This window comes from Pristiophorus japonicus, chromosome 4 (assembly GCF_044704955.1).
Source record: "Pristiophorus japonicus isolate sPriJap1 chromosome 4, sPriJap1.hap1, whole genome shotgun sequence".
Classification (NCBI taxonomy): Eukaryota; Metazoa; Chordata; class Chondrichthyes; family Pristiophoridae; genus Pristiophorus; species Pristiophorus japonicus.
The window spans coordinates 309,519,635-309,532,596 of record NC_091980.1 but is presented as its reverse complement, the minus strand read 5'-3'; the positions used below and the strand labels follow the sequence as shown (position 1 = coordinate 309,532,596).

At 46.8% G+C, this 12,962-nt stretch overlaps 1 protein-coding gene across 1 annotated transcript in view; it reads left to right on the top strand.

Annotated features, from left to right (window-relative positions):
• The window catches only part of hhipl1 (HHIP-like 1), a 64,523-nt gene that overhangs the window by 22,194 nt on the left and 29,367 nt on the right, over nucleotides 1-12,962 (top strand). Inside the window, exon 4 of the mRNA XM_070877598.1 lies at nucleotides 3,564-3,892. Coding sequence (XP_070733699.1) covers nucleotides 3,564-3,892 — 329 coding nt within the window. The remainder of the gene's footprint in view (nucleotides 1-3,563; nucleotides 3,893-12,962) is intronic.

The following is a 12,962-nucleotide window of genomic DNA, read 5'->3' as shown; positions in this document are numbered from 1 at the left end:
GCTCCCTAAATTTCTCTTGTCGGACCTCATCCCGTTTTTTACCTATATCGTTGGTACCTATATGCACTACGACAACTGACTGTTCACCCTCCCTTTTCAGAATGTCCTGCACCCACTCCAAGACATCCTTGACTCTTGCACCAGGGTGGCAACATACCATCCTGGAGTCTCGGTTGCGGCTGTAGAAACGTCTATCTATTCCCCTTACAATTGAATCTCCTATCACTATAACTCTCCCACTCTTTTTCCTGCTCTCCTGTGCAGCAGATCACCCACGGTGCCATGAACTTGGCTGTTGCTGCCCTCCCCTGATGAGTTATCCCCCTCAACAGTACCCAAAGCGGTGTATCTGTTTTGCAGGGGGATGACCGCAGGGGACCCTTGCACTACCTTCCTTGCACTGCTCTTCCTGTTGGTCTCCCATTCCCTATCTGGCTGTGTACCCTTTATTTGCGGTAAGACCAACTCACTAAACGTGCTATTCACGTCATTCTCAGCATTGTGCATGCTCCAGAGTGAATCCATCCGCAGCTCCAGTGTCGCAATGCGGTCCGTCAGGAGCTGCAGGCGGATGCACTTCTCGTACACGTAGTCATCAGGAACACCGGAAGCATCCCTGACTTCCCACATAGTACAGGAGGAGCATAACACGTGTCCGAGCTCTCCTGCCATGACTTAACCCTTAGATTAACTTAATTTGGCAACAACAACGCTAAAGGTTACTTAATGATAAAGAAAAGAAAAAGAAAAACTACTCACCAATCACCAGCCAATCACTTATCCCCTTGGCTGTGACATCACCTTTCGATTTCTTTCGACTTTTTTGCCTTCTCTCCCTGCTGCAGTTGCACCAGCTGGCCTCTCCGAACTGCCGCCCGAACTCCCACCTCTCCGAACACCCTGGACTCGCTGGCCTTTACAGACTCTCCGAACTGCCGCTCAAACTCCCGCCTCTCCGAACTCCCCGGACTCCTGGTCTTTATAGGCCTCTCCGAACTGCCGCCTCTCCGCACTCTAACCTGTCCAGTCCCTTCAGAATTTTATATGTTTCTATGAGAGCCACTCTCATCCTTCGAAACTCCAGTGAATACAGGCCCAGTCGATCCAGTCTCTTCTCATATGTCAGTCCAGCCATCCCGGGAATCAGTCTGGTGAACCTTCGCTGCACTCCCTCAATAGCAAGAACGTCCTTCCTCAGATTAGGGGACCAAAACTGAACACAAAAAGCAACCCAAGGTGCTTCATAGCAGCGTAATCAGACAAGTTTGGTCTTTGAGATATAAGAAAATATTAAGAGGCGTGATTAAAGGCTTGGTAATCAAGGTGGGTTTTAATGAGGGCTTTAAAGGACAAGAGGTTGGTAGCGAGATGGAGGGCTTTCGAGAAGGAATAGACACCTGAAAGCATGGTCCCAATGGTGAAATATAGAAACATAGAAAATAGGTGCAAGAGTAGGCCATTCGGCCCTTTGAGCCTGCACCACCATTCAATAAGATCATGGCTGATCATTCACCTCTGTACCTCTTTATGCTTTCTCCCCATACCCTTGATCCCCTTAGCCGTAAGGGCCATATCTAACTCCCTCTTGAATATATCCAATGAACTGGCATCAACAACTCTCTGCAGTAGGGAATTCCACAGGTTAACAACTCTGAGTGAAGAAGTTTCTCCTCATTTAAGTCCTAAATGGCTTACTCCTTATCCTTAGACTATGTCCCCTGGTTCTGGACTTCCCCAACATCGGGAACATTCTTCCTGCATCTAACCTGTCAAGTCCTGTCAGAATTTTATATGTTTCTATGAGATCCCCTCTCATCCTTCTAAACTCCAGTGAATACAGGCCCAGTCAATCCTGCCATCCCAGGGATCAGTCTGGTGAACCTTCACTGCACTCGCTCAATAACAAGAATGTCCTTCCTCAGATTAGGAGATCAAAACTGAACACAATATTCCAGGTGAGGCCTCACCAAGGCCCTTACAACTGTAGTAAGACCTCCCTGCTCCTATACTCAAATCCCCTAGCTAGGAAGGCCAACATACCATTTGCCTTCTTCACCGCCTGCTGTAGGCCAGAGTCAGAGACGTACGAGGCCATGAAGGGATTTGAACACAGTGTGAACTTTAAATTGGGCACGTTCTCTTCCCGGCTTCACATTAAATACGTGAGGACAGGGATGATGTGCAAACAGGACTTGTTGCAGACTCGGATGTGGACAGCAGAGTTTTGGATGGGCTGACGTTTGCGGAAAGTGGAAAATAGAAGGCCGTCCAGGAAAGAATTGGAATAGTCAAGTCTGAAAGTGATGACGGCATGGATGAGAGTTTCAGTAGCTTATGGGCTGAGGCAGGAGTGGGTGATGGAAGATGATGATGTCAAAACATGCAGAGCAGAATGTCACTTTATCATTATTAATTTATTTAAATGCACCCACCTAAATATGGAAGCGACATTGGAACATATGTCGGAGGCAAAAATGGATCCAGTTTAACAGGTTTCTGCCCCATTACTGCCACTAAGGTAGCAGAAATATTTCAGGAAATTCCGCCTACCATGTCTTTATTGAAGACATTTTACCCAGACCTTCCCTCCTTGCTTAAGTAATGGTGTGGTTCTTCCAGGATTACCTCCCTTCAATTAACCTTTTTCTCTGCTACTGTTTTATCTCTTTGATGCCCATATATATGAGAGATTCAACCTTCCCAACACTAAAGAACATAATGGCCCTGAAATTCTGTTCGACCTCTTGCTGCGGGGAAACGACCTAAAAAAAGCATAAAGATATGCACTGATCTGCTGCTGCTGCGACTGTCCGAACTTACGAGCCTGAGGCCCAGAGGTGACTGCTCGCGCAGCACGTGCACGTGGGCACGTGCGCAGGCCGGGATCCAGTGACAGCAGCCAATCAGGTACAGTATAGTTTCTGATTCATAGCAATGGGAGTTCCGTAAGTACAGAATTCCTATTACTATGTATGACAAACCCCCCCAAACACTTAAAAACTAATAAAAAAATAGAAAATAATGTATACAATTAACATGCATTTAAATTAAAGTTGTTATGAAAGAAAAGTTTTCGGACTTAAAAAAAAATGTATTAACACTTAAAATAAACTTACCGTAGTGGGGAGGGTTTTTAAACATAAAAGGTGCTTTTATAACTTTATTTTTTATTTGTATATGTATTTTTAACCACTTGCGCCTATAAAAGTAGGCTATACGCCTGCTTTTTCAGACGCAGGATTTTAAAGGACATTTGCAGGGCAAGATATTAGTAAATATCGGAAATCTTACCCTGCAAGTGTACTCGCTCCTGCGATACGGCCATCTGTCAAGACCAAAAACTTGACAGATCGGAAATGTTGGCTTCCAGCGCATGTGTATTGTGCACTGGAAACCGGCTTTTCCGATGCCTTCCCGGGTCCGTAGGAACTTCTTACGGACGGGGGGGGACATCAGAATTTCAGGGCTACTGTATTACAAAATGAACAAGCGATATAAAATTTCAAATGCAAAGTGTTACTTGTCACAGTTGCAATGTAATCTGCGTCTCCACACCTTTCCAGGTCAGCCTTACTGGGTAAAGTGCTTCGGATTGATGTCAACAATAATAATCGTGGTCCCCTTTATAAGATTCCACCAGACAATCCATTCGTCCTGGATCCAGATGCACGGCCAGAGGTTTATGCCTACGGCGTACGGAATATGTGGCGATGCTCTGTGGATCGCGGTGACCCTCAAACAAAGGATGGGAAAGGAAGGATCTTCTGTGGCGATGTAGGACAGAACAAATTTGAGGAAGTGGACATTGTTGAGAAAGGGAAGAACTATGGCTGGAAAGCGAGAGAAGGGTTTTCATGCTACGACAAGAAGCTCTGTGCAAATTCCTCCCTGAGTGAGTAACAATTTTTTATTTAATGCTCATCTAAGGTCCTAACACCCAGATCATCCAGATCTTTGTGATCCTGTTTCTACTGTCTGCTCTGTCTTTCAGTTCTCTCATAGGTTCGACAGCCCAAATGTTAACCTGCCCTTTCTCTTCACAGATGCTGACAGACCTGCTTTATATTTCCAGTCATTTCTGTTTGGATTTCACCTTTTCAACACTTGCAATTTTTTCCATTTTCACTCCTTTGCTGGTAATTTATTCCATAACTCTATTACCCTTTGGGTGAAAACATTTTGCCTCACTTTGCTCCTTTTTAACTTCTTCTCCCGAGTCTTTGAGCCTTTTATCACAGGAAACAATTTGATGCAGCAACTTTGTCAAAACAAAAAATAATGGACCCTGTGTATGCACCTTGAGCATAGAAAAATGTACCAAGGTGCTTCACACAGGAAATTATAGTGAATATATTATAGAGGGGCAGCATATTGTATGTATATTATATGGAATAGTCATCTCTATGATCCCTATAATATACAGGTATCCTTACCTGGTGTGGCCTATACGTGACTCCAGACCCACAGCAAGGTGGTTGACTCTTAACTGCCGTCTGAAATGACCTAGTAACCCACTCAGTTCTAACAAACCACTAAAGAAAGCAATAAGAAGAATAAAACCAGACACACAACCCAGCATTGAACTTGGCACTGGCTTTAGACATGACAAAGGCATACCCAGCTCATGCTGCAAAGTGGGAACTTGTGCCAGACTTGGGAGAGCTGTCCCACAGACTAGTCAAGCAACAGCCTGACATAGTCGTACTCACAGAATTATAACTTTCAGCCAATGTCCCAGACTCCTCCATCATCATCCCTGGGTATGTCCTGTCCCACCGGCAGGACAGACCCACCATGGGTGGCGGCATAGTGGTGTACAGTCGGGAGGGAGTGGCCCTGGGAGTCCTCAACATGGGGTCCTTGACTCCGGACCCCATGAAGTCTCATGGCTTCAAGTCAAGCATGGGCAAGGAAATCTCCTGCTGATTACCACCTACCGCCCTCCCTCAGCTGATGAATCAGTACTCCTCCATGTTGAACATCACTTGGAAGAAGCACTGAGCGTAGCAAGGGCACTCTGGGTGGGGGACTTCAATGTCTCAGTAGCACCACCACTGACCGAGCTGGATGGGACATTAAACAAAGTTCCCATTTTCCCTCGGGTGGATGTTAAGGATCCCATGGCACTATTCGAAGAACACAAAAGTTCTCCCCGTGTCCTAGCCAACATTTATCCCTTAACCAAACTCACCAAAATCGTTCAATTGGCATTTATAGCATTGCTGTTTGTGGGACCTTGCTGTGTGCAAATTGGCTGCTGCATTTCCCTACACTACCACAATGAGGGCACTTCCAAAGTACTTCACTGGCTATGAAGTGCGATGGGACCTCCTGAGGTCCTGAAAGATGCTATATAAATACATATTCTTTCTTATTGCTTTGTTCATGTTTCAAATGTGTAGGCCTGAAGGTTGGAAAGGGATCCTCTTCGCACTGTTTACTCATTGGTGGGTAAAACCTAAATCAAAGTACCTTGAGATATATAAAAATTAATGAGGACACGAATTTAAGTTTTATATTTCATTTCTGAAGCTTAATCGTGCACACCAAAGTGGTCAACAAATGCAAAGAACTTGGATACCCATAATGTCCATCATCATCATCATCATCATCATCATCATAGGCCGTGCCTCGAAAGAGGATGACTTGCTTCCACACCAAAAGGGATGAGTTCACAGATGTTTCAATGAAGGACCGATATTTCAGTCCTGAACTCCAATTGAAGGGGTGGAAGATGCCTGTGCGTGAATTTTTTTAATGTGTGGTGGCCGTTGCACACCAGCCACCACACGGGCTTGACAAAGCTAGGTCTTGGTCCAGTGGCAAGGGTTAACCAGGATGACTGGGGACTTGCTCTGCTGAACGAAACTAGTGCGCACACATATCGCAGTGTGAACTGGCCTATGCTGCCCCTGGGCCCTCGCCCCTTCTGGCCCCTTTACACTCATTTGACGTACCTCCGCCACAATCTTTCGTCGCTCCTCCGCCACAATCTTTCGTCGCTCCTCCACCACAAATATTCGCTGCACCTCCGTCACGATTTCTTGCCGCTCCTCCGCCCCGACCTTCCCGCTACTTCGCTGTACCTGAGCCCCGTCGAAGTTCCTGCCCACGTTCCAAACAGCGACCTGGGTTTTGATGATGTCACCCAGTCGCCCACCTCGAAATCGTCGCAAACTTGGAACGGCTCGCGCTGGAAGTTGTAGTGGTATGCTCTTTTATAGGAGGTTTAGAGAGGATATAAGAGGAATTTTTTTCACTGCCTGAAACAGTGGTAGAGGCACAAACCCTCACCACATTTAAAAAGTACTTGGATATGCACTTGAAGTGCCATAACCTACAGGGCTATGGTCCATGAGTTGGAACGTGAGATAAGGCTGGATAGATCTTTGTTGGCCGGCATGGACACAATGGGCCGAAATGAATGACTTAGATTTATATAGCATCTTTCACAACCACCAGACATCTCAAAGCGCTCCACAGCCAATGAAGTACTTTTTGACGTGTAGACACTGTTGTAATACAGGGAATGACCTCCTTGCGTGCTGTAAATTTCTATGATTCTATGATTCAATTGGCCCGCCTTCTCCGTTCTCCCACTGTTTAATTCCCAATCCGTGTATCTCATTGGTTATGGGGATACCCCGCTCACTCAGTTCCCGGTTGCACAATTCTCTCGCGGCTGCGTTAGCAGCTCATTCTTTCAGCAACATTCTGGGCATGTTTTCTGGAGCAGAAGTCTGCAGGGACAAGTCTAACGAACAGCAGATGCCCTGCTATAGTGAATTCTGGCCCAATGTTATTTCTTTATAACAGTAATCCAGATTCACAGTGGTTAAACATAGGAGCCTATTTCTGAATGTGGTTGTCTAGATCCCACATCAGAAAAGAAGTTTAAATATATATTTTACAAAATGAAGCACTACTTCTCCTCGTCTGAGCCACATCTGACAGCTACACCGGTTTGTATATATTGCAGTACTCTACTTGCCTATCTACTTCCCTCGACCACTGGGGTGCTGCCCTCCATTCTGGGGGTGACAGCAGTATCTTCCAAATGTAGTTACTGTTTGGCTGAAAACCCACTTCCAAAGGTGGATTTCCCAGCAATCTGAAGCTGAATGATTGTCATAGTTTTGCATAAGAAATAGGAGCAGGAGTAGGCCATATGGCCCCTCAAGCCTGCTCCGCCATTCAATACGATCATGGCTGATCCGATCATGGACTCAGCTCCACTTTCCCGCCGCTCTCCAAAACCCCCTTATTCCCTTATCGTTTAAGAAGCTGTCTATTTCTGTCTTAAATTTATTCAATGTCCCAGCTTCCACAGCTCTCTGAGGCAGTGAATTCCACAGAATTACAACCCTCTGAGAGAAGAAATTTCTCCTCATCTCTGTTTTAAATGGGCGGCCCCTTATTCTAAGATCATGCCCTCTAGTTCTAGTCTCCCCCATCAGTGGAAGCATCCTCTCTGCATCCACCTTGTCAAGCTCCCTCATAATCTTATACGTTTCGATAAGATCACCTCACATTCTTCTGAATTTCAATGAGAAGAGGCCCAACCTACACAACCTTTCCTCATAAGTCAACCCCCTCATCTCTGGAATCAACCGAGTGAACCTTCTCTAAATTGCCTCCAAAGCAAGTATATCCTTTCGTAAATATGGAAACCAAAACTGCACGCAGTATTCCAGATGTGGCCTCACCAATATACTGTACAACTGTAGCAAGACTTCCCTGCTTTTATACTCCATCCCTTTGCAATAAAGGCCAAGATACCATTGGCCTTCCTGATCATTTGCTGTACCTGCATACTATCCTTTTGTGTTTCATGCACAAGTACCCCCAGGTCCCAGCTGTACTGCAGCACTTTGCAATCTTTCTCCATTTAAATAATAACTTGCTCTTCGATTTTTTTTCTGCTAAAGTGCATGACCTCATGCTTTCCAACATTATACTCCCATCTGCTAAATTTTTGCCCACTCACTTAGCCTGTCTATGTCCTTTTGCAGATTTTTTGTGTTCTCACACATTGCTTTTCCTCCCATCTTTGTATCGTCAGTTTTAAAGCGCCGGTTTCAAAGCGCTGCCGCTCATAGTTTATGGTGTTGGCAGAGCTCCAAGGTTTGCTGTTTCGGTGGAGTGGGGGGAGAAGAATGTTTTAACTGCCAATTGTTCTCCTCACTGGGTTACAGTTCCACCAGCACCAGTCTTCCTCCCTCTCCCTCATCCAGTTATTCATTGGTGATCATCGGCGGGCTATTCGACTGTGGGAGCATGATATGTCAGTCAAATCCAATCCCATCCCCTCTCACAGCCTGAGCTCGGCTGAGATGTCATGCTCCCGCAGTGCCTCGGGGCTAGGGAGGAATATCTGGGTTGCCGCTCCTGATAATCCGGTGGGAACCCGGGTATCCTTCCCTAATCCAGAGGCACAATGGCAGCATTTTTCCCAAAATGTGCTCATTCACATTTATTTATGTTGAACTGCATTTGCCGAATATATCTGCCCACTGCCCTTTGTCTCCTGCATTTCTCATGTTCGTTATGGGCCCTAATTTAGCATCAGCAAATTTTTAGATATCTTTTTTGGCACATAACAGCAACAATTGTTACTAGTAAGTTCTGACGGTTACTATTTTTAGAGTAAATCGTTTAGGTTTGAAAAGCTCGAATCTGATGTGAGATCGAGACAACCACATTCAGAAAATAGGCTCCTATGTTTAACTCATAATGTAGGGAAATGGAAGCCCCTGTGTATATTATAGAGAATAGCAGCCCCTGTGTATATTATAGAGAATAGCAGCCCCTGTGTATATTATAGAGAATAGCAGCCCCTGTGTATATTATAGAGAATAGCAGACCCTGTGTATATTATAGAGAATAGCAGTTGTAAGGTGTGGTTTTCAGGGGGTCAGCTTTCCCTTCTGACCTTATATGAGCGGTTCCGAATCGCTCCCTTGGTTTTAGACACTGGAATTATGAAGGGACTGTGACAGACTTGGACAGACAATCGGTTTAAAAAGAAGTAAAAGGCACGCCTTTAATTGTGTTTAAAAAGAAGGAAAAGGCACACCTTTAATAACACACACAGACCAAAACACACTGAGGGGTACAACACATTGAATAAATTGTCAAATTACAGCCTGTGGGGAAAAGAATACAGCTTAAACTCTAAATGGGGTAAAGAGGAGAATGCAGATACATTTACACAAGTTATCCCAGCCTCCCCCCTCCCAATTCCCCTAACTAACTAAGTTATAGCTCTGAGGGTTCAGGGGCTATGCTCACCAATCCCTTTAGACAGTTGCCGGTGAATCACGGTTTCGGGGTTCGCTGCACTTGGCCTTCTAGGCGAGCCGTACCCTGGACGGAGGAGAGGACTTCGGACTGCGTAGTCTTCGGTTGGGGTGCGTACGTTGATGCGCTAAGTTGCGTTTTGGATGTATGGGATAAGTACCCACTTTCTTTGGTTTTAGTTAGTCCGTTTAGGTAATTTCTCACCCGTTGGCCGTTCAGAAGTAGATTGTAGAGTGGAAATAAATGTCGATTCTTCGGTTTTTGCTGAGTTGGTTTTGGTTGGTTGTTTCGCTGGTTGCCGGTAGCCCGGGTTTGTCAATTTGGTTGCTGACAACCTTCCATTTCGTGGGCCTCGTGCTCAGTCGGTCCTTGACGATTTCTTGTAAGTTCCTTCACGACTCCATTTCTTCACGCCGGCTGCTTGTGTCTGTCTGTGTTCCTTTCGAGTCTGTGATCTGCTTCGTTCCTGTGTTCTGCTAGTCTGTGTTTCACCAGTTTTTCTTGTAAAACTGGGGGATAGATATATCCCAAAAAAGGCTCCGTTATCTCCCATCAAATCTCTTGGGCTCGGTTTAAACTGTTCTGCCCATTGATTTTCAAATGTCTCCTTTGTCAGCAGTAACTCGATTAGGGTGTGAGAATGTGCTATCACTGGTTTTGCATTGTTTTAGGATTGTCCAGTTTTTCTGACCATGATTTCCATTGTGCTTGATTGGGTAATTCGATTATCTCTTAGGGAGTGAATAGCCTGGGGTCTTTAATACACAAATTTGCTTCAGACGTTGGCCCCACCTCCTGTATTTGGTAACTCTTTTTCGCAGCCAAAATGTTGTAGAATCTTAAAATTGATATGCTCCTTCCCATAGATGTTATGGGGATCTCAAGCTTCTGTAATTTAGGTCCATTTTGAATTCCCTTTCCTATGAGTCCAAACACTGGGGGGGGGGGGGGTCTCCATGAATGTATCCCCTTTTACCCCCCGCAGGCTTCGTCTGCCCCTTTAAACTCATTTTAAAAGCACAGAAAGGGATTCTTCTCCTCTGCAGGGGAAAGGTACCTGGAATCTTTGCGAGATATTGGTAAATTCTACATTCCCCCCTGTGATACCATATCACTTATGATATCATCTTCAAGGTGAGCAAAGTTCCTGACTCCCAAGAGATAACCTTCCCTGTAAATTAGCTAAACTAATACACAAAATGCATTACACTTATGCAACATCACCATAGATGCACACTTTTCCCTTTATAGGTACAAACCTTTTACATTTATACCCTCCCAGCTTGGAGGGGGTTCAATCACTACAATTGCATTTCAGCACAGTTACATTTCATTTCAGTTACATTATATTCACCAGCATATAGGCAACGTACAACCACATTACAGAAGGAAAAAAACATAGATTAAAATTAAACAAAATCAATTGGTCTCCTGAGGTTTGTCCGGTAATGTCTGGATCCTGCCCTCGAGAACTGCTCTCAGGCTGGTTGACACACAAGACAAACTCAAAATAATCACTTAAACATTACTGCAACATTACCCTCAATTCTAAACTAAACCTTAAAATGTAAAATGGTGCAGTCAGCTGCCTTAAACTAAAATTAGAGCTATGTACAACCGCCACCCGTCTCCAGGTGGCCTGGTTAGTCCCTGTCAGGCCCATGCCTTGTGCGGCCTGATAGCCGCCTGGATGCTAGGGTTTCCCCGCAGCCGGTGAGCTGGAGACCCTTGTCTCTGGGATAGCTCGTTGCTACTGCTCCTGTGAGACCCTCACCGCTGGAGGCGGCTGGCTGGTGGTTCCTACTCTGAGCGGCCTCTGTACTTCTGACCTTCGGCCTTTCCTGTCGGGCTGCCCTTCTCCTAGGGTAGAATCGCTGAGGCTCAGATGCCGGTGACCATGGTATCTTTGGCCGTGGTGTACGGAAGGTCCTTCTCAGGGCTTGGGTTACTGGGGGTGCGTCTGAATCCCAAACGATGGGTGGGATAGCCCCTCCAGTACTGCAATTTACCGCCCCTATAGGCATGGTTTCTGAGCCTGCCACATTCCCTGTGGGCCCTCCACCATCGGGGGTGGCCAACGGAGGGTCCCTGTCCTGAGGACGGTTCACCCCTCCTGGCTGCCCTCTGTGCTTGGCTGACCCTGGGCTGTACAGCTTGCACTGGTTGATGTGGAACCACTTAGTACGGCGGGGCAGCTTTATGGCATAGACCATCGGACTTGCCTTGTCCACAATGCTGTATGGCCCCATATATAATGCTTCAAAAACCCCGACCCCAGTATAGTTCCTCACCATGACCTGGTCCCCTATCGCCCATTCGTGGTGTTTTCTGGGTTCGAGCAGCAATCGGTTCCCCTGATGCTGTCTGCCCATGTTACTAGCAGCCTGCCAGTGAATCTGTTTAAGGTGTTCAAACAGGTTCCTGATAAACCGGTCCCTCTCTGAGCTGACCTTCTGTGAGCACCGGGGCTAGGACATGGGTGGGGGTCCGCATGATCCGGCCAGTCATGAGCTCGTATGGGGAATACCTGGTGCTCTTTGACTGGCTGGCTCGGATCCCCATTAGGACCAATGGTAAGACCTCCACCCACTTTTGGGGTGAGTCTCCCGTTTCCTTCCGCAGCCTTTCTTTAATGGTGCGGTTTAAACGCTCCACAATACCCGATGACTGGGGATTGTGGGCAACGTGCCATTTCCCCTCAATGCCGAGCACCTTAAGGGTTGCCTGCATTACCTGCCCGGTGAAATGGCTCCCCTGGTCCGACTCCACATACTGTGGGAGTCCCCACCGGGAGAACACTTCCCTCACTAGAATCTTAGCTGTCCCTAGTGCGGTGGCTGTTCGGCAGGGGAAGGCTTCAACCCATTTTGAGAACACGTCCACCAGGACTAGGCAGTATTTGTAGCCTCCCTGGGCAGTGGGTAGGGGCCCGATGTAGTCAATTTGGATTGACTGCCATGGTCCCTCTACCCTCCTGACATGTCCTAGGGACACCTTCCTTTTCTGGGGGTCAGTGTTGTTCGCAGCACACACCAGGCAGTTCGCACAGAACTCGCGGACGTCCTCCCTGAGTCCCGGCCACCATCCTGCCTGTTCCACCCGTTGCCCGGTGGTCTCAGGCCCGGGGTGTCCCGCTCCTGGACCCTCATGGGCCAGTTTTAGGAATTCCCTCTGGTACTGCTGTGGCACGACCCATTGTCCCTCTTTAAACAGCATGCCTTCCTTAACGGTAATGGCTGCTGTGCCGTACGGACCTTCTACTCTCTCTCCTCTAGCTAGCGATTCAGGACAGCTTTCAGGACTGGGTCCTGTAGCTGAACTGTTTTTAAGTCCAGGGCCAAAGCTATCCCTGTACTCTCTGCTGCCCTGTTCTTATTCTTGACCGCTGCTATGCGGCCGGTGTCATAGGGGTCCCAGAACTTTCCCGTGCGGGCACCTTCTTTGGCCAGTTTGTCAGTCTGTTGGTTTCCCTCTGCACGGGGTTCGATTTTTGAATAGGCCTTCACCTTATGTATGTAGATCTTTCCTTCTTCCCCCACCACTGTCATGATTTTCTCCAGCAGGGGCTTGATTGCCAGGGGTCTCCCGTCAGCGGACGTGTATCCGCGACGGGACCAGATAGCCAGGTACTCCGTACATGAATTGCAGGTGAACATACTGTT